This window comes from Lepidochelys olivacea (genome assembly GCF_965140295.1).
Source record: "Lepidochelys olivacea isolate rLepOli2 genome assembly, chromosome: 5".
Classification (NCBI taxonomy): Eukaryota; Metazoa; Chordata; order Testudines; family Cheloniidae; genus Lepidochelys; species Lepidochelys olivacea.
Genome location: NC_140415.1, coordinates 72,831,951 through 72,850,620, shown reverse-complemented (window position 1 = coordinate 72,850,620; position 18,670 = coordinate 72,831,951). Strand labels below are relative to the sequence as shown.

Below are 18,670 nucleotides of genomic sequence, written 5' to 3'. Positions count from 1 at the left end.
CCTCATTGTCAAAATGGTTCCTCAAAGCCTCTCCGATGTTAATAGCAGCCCTCTGGGCTCCTCTGACAGCCCGAGCATCTGGCTGTTCAAACTGTGCAGTCAAGCGCTCTGCCTTAGTGCTCCACCCCTGTGCAAACATTTCACCCTTAGATTCATGCAGTTTATGCGAAGTGCAGCACGCAGCTATGACCACGGGAATATTATCCTCGGTAAGGTCTAGCCTGCCATTGAGACACCTCCAGCAAGCTTTCAAACGGCCAAAGGCACATTCGACTACCATGCAGCACCTGCTCAGCCTGTTGTTAAAACACTCCTTGCTGCTGTCCTGGTGACCCGTGTAAGATTTCATGAGCCAAGGCTGTAAGGAGTAAGCTGGGTCTCCCAGGATTACTGTGGGCATTTCCACACCCCCCACTGTGATCTTGTGATCTGAAAAGAGAGTCCCTGCCTGCAGCTTTCTGTACAGGCCACTGTTCCTGAAGATGCGTGCGTCATGCATCTTTCTAGACCAGCCTGCATTGATGTCCGCGAAATGCCCCCGGTGATCTACAAGCGCCTGCAACACCATGGATAAGTATCCCTTCCTATTGATGTATTCAGAGGCAAGGTGGTCTGGAGCTAAAATTGGAATGCGTGTGCCATCAATCGCCCCGCCACAGTTAGGGAAACCCATCTCTGCAAAGCCATCCACTATTTCATGCACATTTCTCAGACTCACGGTCCTCCGCAGCAGGGTGCAATTTATTGCCATGCACACTTATAGTAATACAGCCCCAACAGTGGACTGCCCTTCTCCAGATTGATTTGCAGCTGACCGGTAGCAGTCTGGATTCACCAGCTTCCACACAGCAATGGCAACATGTTTCTCTACCGATAGGGCAGCTCTCAATTTGGTGTCCTTGCACTGCAGGTCTGGGGCCAGCTCAGCACAGAGCTCCAGGAAGGTTGCTTTATGCATCCTAAAGTTCTGTACCCACTGGTCTTCATCCCACGCCTGCATGACAATGCGATCTCACGAATCAGTGCTTGTTTCCCTATCCCAAAAGCGATGGTCTACCGTATGCAGCTGCTCTGTGAATGCACAAAGCACTAATAAGTAGCTGCTGTCCATATCACACTCGGGTGCCTGCCATTCATTCTCTGTCGGTAACTTTGCAATAACTCTACGAGTAACTGTGCTGCCATGTGCGATGTCTTCACGTCAGCTAACAGCGCATAGGAGAGAAGTGTGGGATCCATCCTCTCTCACTGCAGATGATGGCATGCACTACAAAAAAATGACAGTTGGAAAAACGGCGTGAAAGGAAGCCAGAAACCATTGGAGGGCTGGGACGCAAAGCAGTGCATGACGGGACATTTTGCACATCCCAGGATGCGCTGCGCTCCGTTTCCACCTTCCCACAACACCTAGCGACGGATGGTGTCTCCAGGTACTGTGGGATACATACCCACAGTCCATTGCTCTCGCTGTTGACAATTCTGCCCTGAATGTGGACACGAGACACGATCTGTTGACAGAGGGAGCAAATGTAGACACACTTTGGCGACTTTGCTTTTGTCAATTTTTCCTTGTTGACATTAGTTTCATCGACAAAACTTGCCAGTGTAGACAAGACCTGTGTTCCACTTACAACAAGAAAATTACCAGCAAAGTCTCACTTGTCCTGGTGATTGTTTTATATAGTTTAAAATCGTTACAGAAACTTTAGCATACCTTCAGTGTTGTTTGAAAAGAGAGGATGAGGAAACTATTTTCTCTTGAATGTCTGTTTTATGTAAGCATGTGGGGAAAATCTGAGGAGATGTGAGGTTATAACAGCTTCTGTGTCACTAAGTCAGCAAGGTTAATGGGCAATGAGGGAAGCAGTTAGGTATGAAAACCATTAGTACATGCTGCTAACCACACAAATACTGTCGTGGGAGCTTGAAAAGTCACTAATGGCTAATCTACACTAGAAGTGCTACAGCGGCGCAGCTGCTCTGTTGCAGCTGTGCTGCTGTAGCACATCTGGTGAAGACACTCTATCCCGCCAACATAGCACTGTTCACACCGGAGCTTAGGTCGCTGTAACTTATGTTGCTTTCAGGGGTGGGTTACTCACACCGCTGAGCATCATAAGTTATACTGACATAAGTGGTAGTGTGTACAAGACCCAGGTCTTCCTGACAATGTTTGTGGTTTTGCAATCACTTTGGTTTTTTTTAGTGTTTCTATTTATTATTGCTGTGAGAAAGATACCTCCCCCCCCCCAAAAAAAAAAGACAAGAGAAACTGACTAATTGAACCCTTGATTCTGTAATGGGATTCAAAGAGGTAGACCCTAGTGCTTGCATGGATCCCTTGCAGGATTGACCGCTAGACATGATTTCCCTTGCCTAGTTAAAATGCCATTGTATGCACAGAGCAAACAAACTGAAATAAAAAATGTTTTCCCTCTAATCTCTTTTAGTTATAGTAATCTTAGGCATCATTTGTAATACTAGTAGGTAAAAATAATTCTGAATTTTTTTTTTAAAGTTGAAATTGTCCCTGCTAAAAAAACAAAAGCACACTTCCCTCTTCTTGTTGCTGTCTTTAAAGTTACCTGTAAATATTTTTGGGACTGGGGTCTAGCAAGGGAAGCTGTGAAACTGATTATACATGAAGTGCTATCAAATGCAGTAAGTGAACAAATTTCAAGAGCTAGAGAAAATGTTTTATTTTGTTAAATTCTTACACCTTCTTTTATCTTAGCTGTTACAAAATGTTTAGGCAGAATGGGATCTTCAGTATTATTCCACTAGCTGTCTACAGATTGATTGAGAAATACATCTTAATTATAGTTTAAATATCTGAGAATAGATGACAGGTTTCAGAGTAACAGCCGTGTTAGTCTGTATTCGCAAAAAGAAAAGGAGTACTTGTGGCACCTTAGAGACTAACCAATTTATTTGAGCATGAGCTTTCGTGAGCTACAGCTCACTTCATGGGATGCATCTGATGAAGGGAACTGTAGCTCAGGAAAGCTTGTACTCAAATAAATTGGTTAGTCTCTAAGGTGCCACAAGTACTCCTTTTCTTTTTGAGAATAGATGTTTATTCTAACTGCCTCCAGGAAATTCTTGGTACAGAAACTTTCTTATGAAGCAGAAAATTTAAAATTAAAGATGCATTAGGATGGAGATTGTATAGACAGCAACTAAATAATTTCCTAGCAGAATAGCATTATCATTTGCAGCTGTTAAAAAATGTAAGTGGGTCAGAATTGCTGTTGATTTTATATAATCCAAGAATTTACTGTTCACGATATAAATGACAGCATAGATGTGTAGCGCACATGCAAGTGCACACACACATTCTTGTGCAGGTAGTTCTTTTCATTCACCAAAGCAATGGGCAGAATAAAGTAAAAATGAACTTTGCATTAAAAAAATGTCAATTGCAGGGAAGAAAGTTTTCTGTAGTTGATAAATGCTGTTTGTGTCTCACTCTACCAAAATTTGTCAGAATGAATAAATTGAAGCTTTGGTAATCCCATTAATGAATACAAGCATTAATAAATGTATGCAATTTCCCCAGTCATAATTTCTAAAATGAGCCTATGATTTACCCACTCCGTTGTACAATAGTGTTGTACCATGCAGTCGGTACACTTACATACATTTTTATATTTACTTTTTCTCAGTGAAGAGCAGAGGAATCTCAATGGTTCAAATTCCCTCTATATACCAAGTATTAATTATTAAAATTAAAACCATTTTATAATTGTTCGTGTTTACATAAATCCTACACTTGCTAAGCTGAATGGCTAAGATTTGGAAAGTTGAAAAGCTTAATCCTTTTCTTAGTATTGCTGTTCTAAGTAGAGAAGCCATATAGGAACAGCCAAATCATGAAAAAACGTTGCCAGAATAACATCCTGCATACTGATATAATCCTGTTAAAAGGACTGTTCACCATTTCCTGTGTGTCAGCAGGGGCTCAAGATAGTTTCTTTAACTCTCTTATCAATTGTCCACAAGACTTGTGTTTAGGTATCTTGTCTCTGATTGCCACGGTATCATTAAAACATACTATTTGGTACATTTAAGCAGTTATGGGGCATGAATTTAAAAGGGTCTGTTTAGGCAGAGGTTTTTTTCCTCTCTCTAAACTTTGAACTCTTTAATAAACAAAATTCTAAAATGAATGTGTTATAGTGTGAAGATATAATTGTTATGATACAGCAACATTTTTATGTAGAAAATACCTCTCCTGGTCTTGGAGGGAAAAAATGGCTGAGTGGTTTGTTACTGGACATAATAAGAATATGGGGTTTTTTTTAACAAGATCAGGCAAATGTCTTTTATCCCCTCAGGGTATAATTTAGCAAGGCTGATATTCCCTTACAGCCAAATCTTGGTCATTGACATCAAAGCTGCTTGGAATGCTAAGAATGATTCATGTGGCCTTTATTTCTTTTGTATTTGTAAATAGTTATGGTCCCCTGTTTGTTGTGCCTTGTATTTTGGTGTCCATATTGCCTTAAAAAGCTAAAGATTTTGAAAGAATATTTTAAAAAGAGTAAAGATGATGGGCCTGATTGTGATCTCACACTAGTATGAATCAGGAATATCTTCAATGAAGCCAGAGGAATTAACTGTGTGTAAAACCAGATTACTGGTAGTGAGAGGAGAACCAGGCCCTTGAAGTGTAAAGCAGTATTTTCGGTGATACATGGGAATATGAAAATGAATCCAAAATTTTTCTGGCTCCCTTTCTTTTAAGATTCACTCAGTCCACATCCTTGAGCAAAACGGTTATACCAGCTGTACTGCTGGTGAGACAATACTATGTCAATGGGACGGTTTCTCCCGTCAACATAGCTACTGCCCGTTGGGGAGGTGGAGTACCTATGCTGATGGAAGAAGCTGTCCCATCGGCGTAGGTAGAGTCTTTACTAAGTGCTACATCAGCACAGCTGCAGCACTGTAAGTGTAGACAAGACCTAAGTTTGTTCTGACTAGATATTTGTCTTAGATTTTTCTCTATGCCTATCACCATAGTATCTAACCAGTGATTAAAATACTTACTGACTTGAGTAGTTTCAGAGTAGCAGCTGTGTGAGTCTGTATCCGCAAAAAGAAAAGGAGGACTTGTGGCACCTTAGAGACTAACAAATTTATTTGAGCATAAGCTTTCGTGAGCTACAGCTCACTTCATTGGATGCATTCATGAAAGCTTATGCTCAAATAAATTTGCTAGTTTCTAAGGTGCCACAAGTCCTCCTTTTCTTTTTACTGACTTGAGTATTGTAACAGAATTGGCATGATAGCACACCAATACATCTTCTCTAAATAGTTTGTATGTAACTTGTTGGCACATATTTTTCTATGGTTGTGTTACAGCTGGGATTTTCAGAGCCCGCAGGGGTTTAGGCTCCCCACACTGTTGTACCTCTTTGAAATCTTAGCCCATGTATAGATGAAATTAGATATGCATGGAGGGGATGATCATATGTAGGGCCGTACCAAATTCACAGCCGTGAAAAATGCATCACAGACTGTGAAATCTGGTCAGCCCCATGAAATCTGGTCTTTTGTGTAATTTTACCTGTACTATACAGATTGCACAATTTCATGGGGGAGACCAACGTTTCTCAAACTGGGGGTCCCGACCCAAAAGGGAGTTGCAGGGGGGGTCACAAGGTTATTGTAGGGGGGTCGCAGTATTGTCACCCTTACTTCTGTGCTGCCTTCAGAGCTGGGTGGCCAGAGAGCTGTGGCTGCTGGCCGGACGCCCAGCTCTCAAGGCAGCACCCCACCAGCAGCAGTACTGAAGTAAGGGTGGCAATGCCGTACCAAGCCACCCTTACTTATGCCCTGCTGCCTTCAGAGCTTGATAGCTGGAGAGTGGTGGCTGCTGGCCAAGGGCCCAGCTCTGAAGTCAGCAGCACAGAACTAAGGGTGGCAGTACCATTCTATGCCATCCTTCCTTCTCTGCTTCTGCTGGTGGCACAGCTGCCTTCAGAGCTGGGCAGCTGGAGAATGGCGGCTGCTGACTGGGAGCGCAGCTCTGAAGGAAGCACCACCGTCAGCAGCAGTTGCACAGAAGTAAAGGTGGCAATACTGCAACCTCCCTACAATAATCTTGTGACCTCCCCTACAACTCCATTTTGGGTCAGGATCCCTACAATTACAACACTGAAATTTCAGATTTAAATATCTGAAATCATGACATTTATGATTTTTAGAATCCTATGACCGTGAAATTAACCAAAATGGACTGTGACTTTGATAGGGTCCTAATTATATCCTCCAGCATGTGATATTGTTGTTGCCAGTTGATCCCAGTGTGTTTCATCACCATAAAGGCCTGATCCAAATCTTATTGAAGTCAAAAACTTCCATTGACTTCAGTGAGTTTTTGATTATGCTCAAGAGAGGAAAAATGATGATGATAATACCTAGCTCTTAAAGAGAACTTTTGTTAAAGACCTAATCACATTTTCAGTCCAGTATTTGCATATCTTAGGCTCCAATCCAGCAAAGAACTTTAAACACATTATTAACTTCAAGAATGTGAGATACTACTGTTCATAAAGTAAGCATTTGCTTTATGTATTTATTTGCTGTATTCAAGCCTGAGAGAGCATGGAAAAATCTGAGTCATTTCTGACTATAAATCATAATAATTCAGCTAGTTCATATTTTTATGACTTCTATTAATTGTATTACTAAGGATATTTGATGAATACAGCATTCTTTTTTCTTTAGTTAAGATGATCTTGCTGCTTATTCCAGACCTGAAGTCATAAGCCTTTGATGTCACAATTGGTAGCTGTGGAAACTGCAATTTTTAATTTTGTGCCTCAGGGTATTTTTGAGTGGGAATTAATCAGGAATATAATGGAAGGGAAGTATGTATTCCGGTTAGATGTTAATCTCGATGTGCAGGTATTTACATGCACAAATTCTCATACATCTTCTAGATGATGTATATGTAGCTTTTAAACAGATTCCTTGGAAAATATTTTGCTGTATTTTTTTAAAAAAGGGGAAAAAAAAGTATTATTCTGATAATAGGAGAATAGAGGGAAACGGATAAAGCTAATGTCATTCCAGAATGGTTGACATACTCAGGTGTGAACTGGATCGATAATTTCACTAGCATTCGATGTCTTTGGCTAATTAATTAGTGTCTGATTATCACAGCATAAAAAACAGTTTCTTATAATTCATATTAACCTTTCTCACTGACCTCCCTCATATTTCCGACTTCATTTGGGACAGAGTCTCTAGATTGCAGTGTATTAAAATTATAGGTATTATCTAATCTCTGTATTTAGAGAGCAAGGAGGGAAATCAAAAAGAGCATATATAACAATTGCTCATGATTGCTTACTCTTTTAATCCTTGTTTTCCTGTAGGGGCCCTTCCTCCCCCGGTTTATCATTTTGTGGTGTTATTTCTGTCTTAAGCCCTGATCCAGAAAACACATATGCACATGTTTAACTTTAAGTACATGAGTAGGAATTCTGTCTTATTTATTTTAGGCACTCATATGGCCCAATTCAGTAGTATCTAAGAACCCCACAGTATTTAATGTATTTATCCACAAACCCCGCCCCATCCCAATGTGAGGTAGGGAAATAGTATTATCCACATTTCACAGATGGGGAACTGAGCCATATAGAGGGTAAATGACTTGCCCAAAGTCACAGAGGAAACTTGTGGTGGTGTAAGGGCTTAAACCTGGGTCTGTCCAGTGCTAAGCTACCACCCTAACCACTAGATTCTGTGTGTGATTGGATGACAGTCTCCTTTTAAGAAAGACTGGGATCCAGTGCATCTGTGGCTTATCAGCTGCCTCCCATTTGGGCTTACAAGAGGGCCGCCGGGGCATAAAAATGGGAGATACTGAGACAGTGGAGAGTCAGTCAAGAAAGGGGCAGGTGAGAGCTGCCTGAGGAGGGAAGGAGAGACCCAAGGAGAAACAGGAGCAGCAGAGAAGAACTGTAACAGAGAGCCATTAGGAAGAACAAAAGAGGAAAGTTGATGGTGAGGACTGGCTGGAGCTCCGGAACCCTGTCAAGTTACAGGAGAGCTCTTGCAGAGGCCACAGGAACAAGGTGAAGAACCAGCCTGGTTTGGGAAGCTAAGCCCAAAACAAGAGGGTTGATGCTGGGTCCCAGGAGCAGGGGTAGGACTCACGGGCAGAGAGGCCTGGGTGTGTGGAACACTGTGGCAAGCCCCCTTGCAGCAGACCTGAGCGGAGGTCTGCAGGAACCTGAGCCCAGAACAAGGGGGCTGGTCCTGGGGGTGGTGGAGTGGAGGTAGCTGAATGGAACACTGCGGGGAGCTCTGTCACAGGAGACCTGATTTGGGACTACTGGAAAAGTGTGAGTGGGAGATGAGTGAATCTGGGAACTCTCAGGTGAGGAGTGGCCTGGAGAGTGGAGCCCTAGAACAAGGGCAAAAAGACTGGAAATAGACTGGAGATGGACTCGTAGGAGGGTGAGCTGGAAATGATGTTTTGGGAGTGAGCAGCATGGGAAACCTGCCATGAACCTGTGCTACTTTGGGGTTTTGGAGAGAGCTGTTTTATCTTGAGGGTTCTGTGGATTGTCATGTGTACGTGAATAAATTATGTCCAAAGATGGCACTTTGAAGTGGACACTGGGAGACTTTATTCCTTTCTACTGGCAAAAGAAGGGGAAACCGGGGCAGGCATACATGTTGTGCCATGGTCTGCCACAGAAGGGTGCTCGAGGAAGGGCTACCATGTTACACTATGTAATATTAAAGTGCTATCTTTATATCAATTACTATTGATGTCAGTTTTTGTTTTCTATAATAGAAAAAATAAAAATATGCCTAAAATTGTATCCTGAATTATCAGTCATTTACAGGTTTCAGAGTAGCAGCCGTGTTAGTCTGTATCCGCAAAAAGAACAGGAGTACTTGTGGCACCTTAGAGACTAACAAATTTATTAGAGCATAAGCTTTCGTGGGCTACAGCCCACTTCATCTGATGTATAGAATGGAACATATAGTAAGAAGAGATATATCCATATATCATATATATATATATATATATATATAGACATACAGGTAAGTTGGAAGTTACCATACAAACTGTGAGAGGCTGATTAGTTAAGATGAGCTACTATCAGCAGGAGAAAAAAACTTTTGTAGTGATAATCAAGATGGCCCATTTAGACAGTTGACAAGAAGGTGTGAGGATACTTAACTTAAGGAAATAGATTCAATATATTGTAATGACCCAGCCACTCCCAGTCTCTATTCAAACCCAAGTTAATGGTGTCTAGTTTGCATATTAATTCAAGCAAACTAGGTATATTCCATGCATATGTTCCATTCTATGCATCCGATGAAGTGGGCTGTAGCCCATGAAAGTTTATGCTCTAATAAATTTGTTAAAAGAAAAGGAGTACTTGTGAACCTTAGAGACTAACCAATTTATTTGAGCATAAGCTTTCGTGAGCTACAGCTCACTTCATCGGATGCATACTGTGGAAAATACAGAAGATGTTTGTTTTTATACACACAAATCATGAAGAAATGGGTGTTTATCACTACAAAAAGTTTTCTCTTCCCCCACCCCACTCTCCTGCTGGTAATAGCTTATGTAAAGTGATCACTCTCCTTACAATGTGTATGATAATCAAGTTGGGCCATTTCCAGCACAAATCCAGGGTTTAACAAGAACGTCTGGCGGGGGGTAGGAAAACAAGGGGAAATAGGTTACCTTGCATAATGACTTAGCCACTCCCAGTCTCTATTCAAGCCTAAGTTAATTGTATCCAATTTGCAAATGAATTCCAATTCAGCAGTCTCTCGCTGGAATCTGGATTTGAAGTTTTTCTGTTGTAATATCGCAACTTTCATGTCTGTAATCGCGTGACCAGAGAGATTGAAGTGTTTTCTGACTGGTTTATGAATGTTATAATTCTTGACATCTGATTTGTGTCCATTTATTCTTTTACGTAGAGACTGTCCAGTTTGACCAATGTACATGGCAGAGGGGCATTGCTGGCACATGATGGCATATATCACATTGGTGGATGTGCAGGTGAACGAGCCTCTGATAGTGTGGCTGATGTTATTAGGCCCTGTGACGGTGTCCCCTGAATAGATATGTGGGCACAGTTGGCAACGGGCTTTGTTGCAAGGATAGGTTCCTGGGTTAGTGGTTCTGTTGTGTGGTATGTGGTTGTTGGTGAGTATTTGCTTCAGGTTGGAGGGCTGTCTGTAGGCAAGGACTGGCCTGTCTCCCAAGATTTGTGAGAGTGTTGGGTCATCCTTCAGGATAGGTTGTAGATCCTTAATAATGCGTTGGAGGGGTTTTAGTTGGGGGCTGAAGGTGACGGCTAGTGGCGTTCTGTTATTTTCTTTGTTAGGCCTGTCCTGTAGTAGGTGACTTCTGGGAACTCTTCTGGCTCTATCAATCTGTTTCTTCACTTCCGTAGGTGGGTATTGTAGTTGTAAGAATGCTTGATAGAGATCTTGTAGGTGTTTGTCTCTGTCTGAGGGGTTGGAGCAAATGCGGTTGTATCGCAGAGCTTGGCTGTAGACGATGGATCGTGTGGTGTGGTCAGGGTGAAAGCTGGAGGCATGTAGGTAGGAATAGCGGTCAGTAGGTTTCCGGTATAGGGTGGTGTTTATGTGACCATTGTTTATTAGCACTGTAGTGTCCAAGAAGTGGATCTCTTGTGTGGACTGGACCAGGCTGAGGTTGATGGTGGGATGGAAATTGTTGAAATCATGGTGGAATTCCTCAAGGGCTTATTTTCTGTGGGTCCAGATGATGAAGATGTCATCAATATAGCGCAAGTAGAGTAGGGGCGTTAGGGGACGAGAGTTGAGGAAGCGTTGTTCTAAGTCAGCCATAAAAATGTTGGCATACTGTGGGGCCATGCGGGTACCCATAGCAGTGCCGCTGATCTGAAGGTATACATTGTCCCCCAATGTAAAATAGTTATGGGTAAGGACAAAGTCACAAAGTTCAGCCACCAGGTTAGCCGTGACATTATCGGGGATAGTGTTCTTGACGGCTTGTAGTCCATCTTCGTGTGGAATGTTGGTGTAGAGGGCTTCTACATCCATAGTGGCCAGGATGGTGTTATCAGGAAGATCACCAATGGATTGTAGTTTCCTCAGGAAGTCAGTGGTGTCTCGAAGGTAGCTGGGAGTGCTGGTAGCGTAGGGCCTGAGGAGGGATTCTACATAGCCAGACAATCCTGCTGTCAGGGTGCCAATGCCTGAGATGATGGGGCGCCCAGGATTTCCAGGTTTATGGATCTTGGGTAGTAGATAGAATATCCCAGGATGGGGTTCCAGGGGTGTGCCTGTGTGGATTTGATCTTGTGCTTTTTCAGGATGCTGTAGTTTCTTTTGGTAACTCTCAGTGGGATCAGAGGGTAATGGCTTGTAGAAAGTGGTGTTGGAGAGCTGCCGAGCAGCCTCTTGTTCATATTCCGACCTATTCATGATGACAACAGCACCTCCTTTGTCATCCTTTTTGATGGTGATGTCAGAGTTGTTTCTGAGGCTGTGGATGGCATTGTGTTCTGCACGGCTGAGGTTGTGGGGCAAGTGATACTGCTTTTCCACAATTTCAGCCCGTGTACGTCAGCGGAAGCACTCTATGTAGAAGTCCAGTCTGCTGTCTCGACCTTCAGGAGGAGTCCACCTAGAATCCTTCTTTTTGTAATGTTGGTAGGGAGGTCTCTGTGGATTAGTATGTTGTTCAGAGGTGTGTTGGAAATATTCCTTGAGTCGGAGACGTCAAAAATAGGAATCTAGGTCACCACAGAACTGTATCATGTTCTTGGGGGTGGAGGGGCAGAAGGCAGAATTCTTTTGCAAATTGGATACAATTAACTTAGGCTTGAATAGAGACTGGGAGTGGCTAAATCATTATGCAAGGTAACCTATTTCCCCTTGTTTTCCTAACCCCCCCCCCCAACGTTTTTGTTAAACCCTGGATTTGTGCTGGAAATGGCCCACCTTGATTATCATACACATTGTAAGGAGAGTGATCACTTTAGATAAGCTATTACCAACAGGAGAGTGAGTTTGTTTGGGGGAGGTGTGCGGGGGGGAGAAAACCTGGATTTGTGCTGGAAATGGCCCACCTTGATTATCATACACATTGTAAGGAGAAAGAAAAGGAGTACTTGTGGCACCTTAGAGACTAACCAATTTATTTGAGCATAAGCTTTCGTGAGCTACAGCTCACTTCATGAGTAGCTCACGAAAGCTCATGCTCAAATAAATTGGTTAGTCTCTAAGGTGCTACAAGTACTCCTTTTCTTTTTGTGAATACAGACTAACATGGCTGTTACTCTGAAACCTGTCATTGTAAGGAGAGTGATCACTTTACATAAGCTATTACCAGCAGGAGAGTGGGGTGGGGGGAGAGAAAACCTTTTGTAGTGATAAACACCCATTTCTTCATGATTTGTGTGTATAAAAACAAACATCTTCTGTATTTTCCACAGTATGCATCCAATGAAGTGAGCTGTAGCTCACGAAAGCTTATGCTCAAATAAATTGGTTAGTCTCTAAGGTGCCACAAGTACTCCTTTTCTATTTGCGAAACAGACTAACACGGCTGTTGCTCTGAAACCTGTAATAAATTTGTTAGACTCTACAGTCCACAAGTACTCCTGTTCTTTTTGCAGTCATTTATAGTCAGCATACATCATGCGATTTACATCTTCCATAATAAACTCATTTTTAAGCTAAGTGGGGAATTTTTTTGGCTAAAATACACTGTCATCAAGAATGTGATTTTTTTATTGTTTTTATATTTTAGTTCCACCATAAAAGCCTGTGCCAGGAGGCTTGGTGGGGCAGCTGTTCTGGAATTACAAATTTATAAATCTCCAGGCAATCTATACCTTTTTTTGTATAGAACAGATGGACATTGACTGTAATGTCAAATGGCTGTAGTGTAACACATGTTGTAAATTTATTATATAAGAATTTCAGGTACTTATTCCACACATACAAACTTCCTGCACAATATTCAGAATATTATTGGTTTCCTAAGTAGTATTAAATTAAATTCAGAGTCTTGTATTTGCACTATATGAGCAAGAAACTTAATTTTTTTTCACAAAAACTAGAAATTGATGGTATAGGTCCTTTGCTGGTTAGGGAGAGTTTCTCATTCACGAGTGGTAACTAAGCGAGTGAATTTTTTCAGCACTGTTCTAAGGCCCTGAGTCAGCAAAGCATGTATTTTAAGTATTTCACTGAACCAGAGCCTAGATCATTAATGGGAATATCAGATATTTGAACCGTGAGTTCCTGGAGGTACATTCCTTCCTACTGTTCCTCAGGAGTCTCATTGTTAATGGCTATTCCTTTTTTAGGAACCAGTTTTTAATCCATACAGTGTTGTTTTTATCTGGTTAGTGTTGAGGCATTTTTTTTCCATTGTGCCTTATCCTCCCTGTCCTTTCAACTGCTACCATATATTATTCTTTTACAAATTGTGCTCTGTCTCCTTCTGGAGAAAACACAAAAGAAGGATCTTCTTTTGGATGGAAGATGGAAGACATGTAAGCATCTGTGGAAGGTTTCTCCCTCATCGCACAATCATAATCCAAGGGACACTACAATGGCTCTTCCCTCCCTCAGACAAAACAAAGGGTGACATCAGTGCCAGTGTAAGGGATAAATTTTATAATTGTACTATAAGAATTGATGTAAACTTTAATTTCATTCTGCCATCCACCCTTTTTGAATAATAGAAAGGAATGACTATCTGAGACTGGGATCCTGTTTCCCATATGCATTATAATTAGGACCTGTTATAAAGTTTAGTTAGTAAAAGACAGGATTTTGTATTGTGTCTATAATAAATAGATTAAAGAAATGTTGAGGGCCTGAAGCCCCAATGTAAATTGTTTTAGTTGTAAGATTTAGCAAGACTTAATTTATAATGTATTCTGTATACCTTTGAAGGTTTCTGTGGGAGATTGTTTGTGTAAATAAGAAATGCATGCATCAGGAAAAGATAAGGTGTAAAAGCCATCACAAATGTCCAGATGGTCAAGAAAAAGTGAGAGACTTGGAAACACCAGGAGACAATCAGAAAATATCCATTGTATCAGAGGCTAAACATGTTAGCAGCATTGACGACCTCAGAGGTGAGGCAGGCACCCCCGAAAGCGAGACAACAAATAGGAGATAACGATGGGAAGCCCGACAATAACCATCAAATGATAACAGCAGAAAATCCCAAGATTAACACCAGTTAAGGACTAATGATTACAGGATGACATTGCAAAATGCATGGACTCAAATGGGAATTTACAAGTATAAAAATGGGGTGTTTTGCCATGGAACTCTGGGTTCAGTCCTGCAAAGCCTCGGAGCATCAGATTGCAACCGGCAGAGCCTAGCTCCTCACTCGTGCTCAGTCTAACTTTAGATTGACTTGAGCTACAACAGACTGGTAACTATAAAGACCATCTGCAGGACTTTTGTGTGTGTGTATGTGTTGTGTGACTGAAAAGCCTATGCTAACTGTTGTATTTTCAATAAATATGGGCATATTTGCCTTCTCTCTTATAAAAGATCCCATGTGCTTTGTATAGCATAACACCAGTGTCCTTGAATGGTTATTTTTGGCAGTGTGTTTAGTTTGAGTTACATGCATCAATCTTAATTACATTTCATACAAAAAGGTATGCACAGTTATACCTACCCTTAGAATTGATTTTGTTGCAACTTTCTTGTTGCTTTTTGAGATTTGGAGGAATGTGTGGATCTGAATTAAGAGTTTTCCTTCCCTTTTTTCACTTTCATTGAACAATTGGAACAACTATTAAAAAAGTAATCAGAAAGTCTGAGAACAGGCTTGAAACCGACTATTCAAAATAATATTTCTCCTTTCTTTTTTCCCTCCCTCCTTGGGTTTTTAACTTACTGCTTTACCTCTCCTGAGTGAAATGGAAACTGGAGCACTCATCCATCTTCTGAGAGATTAGTTTAAATATTATCTATTCCTGATACTTACCTGTGAGAACTATCTAACAGGATACTGTAATGCGGGGTTTCCAAACTTTTTGCTTTCATGATGCCATTTTGAAACTTACTTCTTTCTTGTGACCCCAGACAGCAACACAGCAACCAAAGAATCCACACATTAAGTACCGGTACTTTATTTAGTGCTGTCTAATGTGACATATGGGCTTGATAGAAATTGCACATCTAGTCAGTAGATCAGTATCAAGACTTGATGGACACAAGTGTACTGAATCCAGCTTCACACAAATGTGTGCTTGCAAATGGCACTATCAGTTTCAAGTCAAGTGTTCAGAGTTCAGGGTATTCATTCTTGACAGTGAACCAGAACTCTGGGAGAGAACGTTTGGGCATGTATTCCTTGAAGAATTTGTTGGGGACACTGGGGCATGGCCACTAGGTAACTTGAGGGGATGGAAGACTACGAGTGTCGATGAAGCCCCCTCGCACTAGGCCCAGGTGTCCTTGGCCCCCCCTCCACCTGGAGGCACTCGCAGCAGCTCTGCGTACTAGGCCCAAGTATCCTTGGCCCCCCCGCCTGGAGGCACACACAGCAGTTATGCTGAGGATCTGCAACAATATGTTGCAGAGTCAGACTGTCTGAAACTAAGCAAGGCCAAACAGGGCAGATATGGAAGAACAATGCTGAATAAAGCAGCTTTATGTATGTTTTAAGAAATGATACAGAGCACAAGGGCACTAGCTGGGAACTGGATTGGCTGGCTATATGGATACTTAGGGCAGCTTGCCATTGGATAAGTATGCTGGGAAAAAGGATGTATAAAAGCCTGTGTAACTTCCTGCTTTGTGTGCAGGATTTGAGATTTTATTCTCCTTGTACCTTTTTGCAGCTGCAAATAAACTTTTCTGCTTCTCCACCCCGTTGTGATTATTGGGTGTAGCACACCGGGTAGCGAACCAACTCCAGCTGTTGTTTAGCCTCTCGGCACTGGGTGCCGGCAACAAATTGATCACAGAAAATTTTGCTGAGCTGTTCAATTTCAGCTACTGGCAGAGCCATGGCATCACTGAAAGGCTTGCACTGAAAGGCTTGCATCCAAGGATACTTTGTCATGTCCACACTGGGGAAAAAGGATGCAAACTGTTCCTCTCTGACTGAGATGCTCAGTCATCACCTGTGTCTGCAAGGAACTTGCAGCACAGAGACAGTGACTTAGAATGATTCTTTATCGAGTGCCAACAGGGTACTCTTGTTGGGATAAAAGAAAATATGGGTCTTGCCTTAAGGTGCTTACAAGCCAATGCAGATTTCCATCGCAGAAAAGGTTAGCACAGGCTCCTACCAACTCAAGCAGAGAGGAGGCTCTGTTGATAAGGTTGCTGCTCACAAAGAACTGGATTCAAGTCTTTCACTTGGATGCTTGCACAGCCAGATGTGCAAATGGCAAAATGGTGTCTGCACAGCCACCTCCCCACAGCCAACATGCCTGCACCTGTTTCACCAATGCCATGCCAAGAAGCTGCTTTTTTACACTCACTGTATGTGTGAGATCACGCTGTGTGGATGCCACCATTTTGTAGATTAAAATGGCAGCCTACTGGCATGGTGTTTGTGGAGCAGGCCTGGATATGTTTGGGGCAGATGGCAGTGTCTCATGGGGCAAATCTGGCTCGTTGGACCCGTGACCCTATTTGGGGTTGCAAATCACAGTTGGGGGAGCATTGGTGTAATAGTGCACGGTTCAGTTCTCATTGGCTCTGTATATCTCTGGTAGTAGAAATGTTAGTAACTTAAAATTGGGGATTTATACATTTAATAATATTGTTTTTAATATTTTCCCCCTTTTCTGCTCTTTCTGTGGTGCGTTTTGCTTCAGCATAACTGAATAGAAGTCCAAATCTTTCTGGTAAATATGGTTAAAATCTGGACATACAACTTCATAAGGGGTTGTCGTGTGCAGCTTTGCCAAGAAAAAATGGGAGTTCATAACTTTACTTTGTTCAGGCAATATTCCTGTGATTGAAATCTGCCGACCTCACAGTTCCTTTATTGGATTCACAAAATTCAGAGCTGCTGTATTAGATTTAAATGTCTGTGAATAAATGGATTTCCAGATTAGACAGGGTTAGCATTGTTTTATGAACTAAATTGCTTTTTTCTCCCTTCCATTCCCCCCCACCCCGCCCAGGAATGACTTGCTGATGGTGTGCCGTCAGTTGAATATGGAGGAGTCTGTTGCTGAGATCATGCACCAACTGGGAGCAGATGAAAATGGGAAAATTTCCTTTCGGGATTTTACTCGGTGCCGCATGCAGCTTGTGCAAGAAATCAGGAAAGAGGAAGTGGAACTTTCTGTGAAATCAGATGACTCTTGTAAAAAGAAGTTGTTAAGGTACAGAATAGCCTCCTGGCCAACGAGCAGTGATAACAGTTTGGGTAGGTACAATTTCAAATACTCCTCCAGGGATAAATAATGAATGCTGATGTCCTGGCTCTGTTAAGTTAATGGGAATATTTCCATTAACTTTACTGGGGCCAGAATTTCACTCAAAGGATTTTGCAAGATCATCAGATAATAGATTTTTATCATTAATAATGAATAAAGTGCCCATCACCATGGTATCTGGTCATGCATCGGACGAAGTGGGTATTCACCCACGAAAGCTTATGCTCCAGTACGTCTGTTAGTCTATAAGGTGCCACAGGACTCTTTGCTGCATTTATGAGAGAAGTACGGAACAACCTTTTTGTAAAACTCATGGGCACATAGATTGTGACCCTACTGCAGCAACAGGTTCACTTCCCTGAAAAGACGGGAGACAGATCGCTCAGCTGATTGTTAAAGTGCAAGGAAACTTCGGGACTACATTGACTGGAAAGCCTGAAGAAATATATAGGTAGAAACATTAAAGACAAGAAGAACACAGTACCCTCTAGTCCATCTTCCTTATCAAGGAAATCTTACCCTGTTTCTCAGCTGGTGTCCAATTCTGATTTCCTTAGAATTTAGTATATTTCTGTACGAACATGAGAGTTGCCAGCCTGGGTCAGAAAATCACTTCATCTAGTCCAGTATGTTATGATTGAGGAGAATACAAAATCCTCTCCTTCCCTTCCCCGCTCCCCAAAATAAACCAAACCAAACCAAAAAACCCCCATAACACCTGACCAGATGAGCAATTCTGTACATGAAGTTTATTTAATGCATTTTCCTAAGTGGACAATTGCATTAATATTTTTCTTATCATTGTTGATATATTTTCACAAATTTTTAAGTATGTCCATGAGATGGTAGAAGCAGGCTGAACATTTAAATTCCCTGCCCATGTTATTATTTTCCATTCCATGCAGATTAAGCCTCACTTTATGTCTGTCACTTTGCTTTAGTTTTGGTTATATTTTAGACCTGTTGGAAACTTCATGATTTCTATACAGTTATCCTGCTTTGATTTTTCCCGTGCTCCAGAGAAGTTCAGTGGTCATGCTGCTATTAAAAACACTTCACAGGGCACAAACATAATATGACCTGGAGCATGCTAGTAGTCCTGACTAATGAGCTACAAGTTTCACTGCCTCTTCAGGGGCACATATCCTCTTTTTATTTAGTCAGGACTTGGAGAGCTAGTGATGTTATTTGAACCTGCTCCCTATTGCTTTGTAAACATTGCTTAAGACACGAGACAT

At 41.7% G+C, this 18,670-nt stretch overlaps 1 protein-coding gene across 2 annotated transcripts in view; it reads left to right on the top strand.

Annotated features, from left to right (window-relative positions):
* The window catches only part of MCC (MCC regulator of WNT signaling pathway), a gene marked incomplete at its 5' end in the record, with an annotated part of 360,091 nt that overhangs the window by 30,846 nt on the left and 310,575 nt on the right, over window positions 1-18,670 (top strand). For both annotated transcript variants that reach the window (XM_084628620.1, XM_084628619.1), the window contains one exon: window positions 17,175-17,422. In XM_084628620.1, the coding sequence (XP_084484746.1) occupies window positions 17,175-17,422 (248 nt within the window). The remainder of the gene's footprint in view (window positions 1-17,174; window positions 17,423-18,670) is intronic.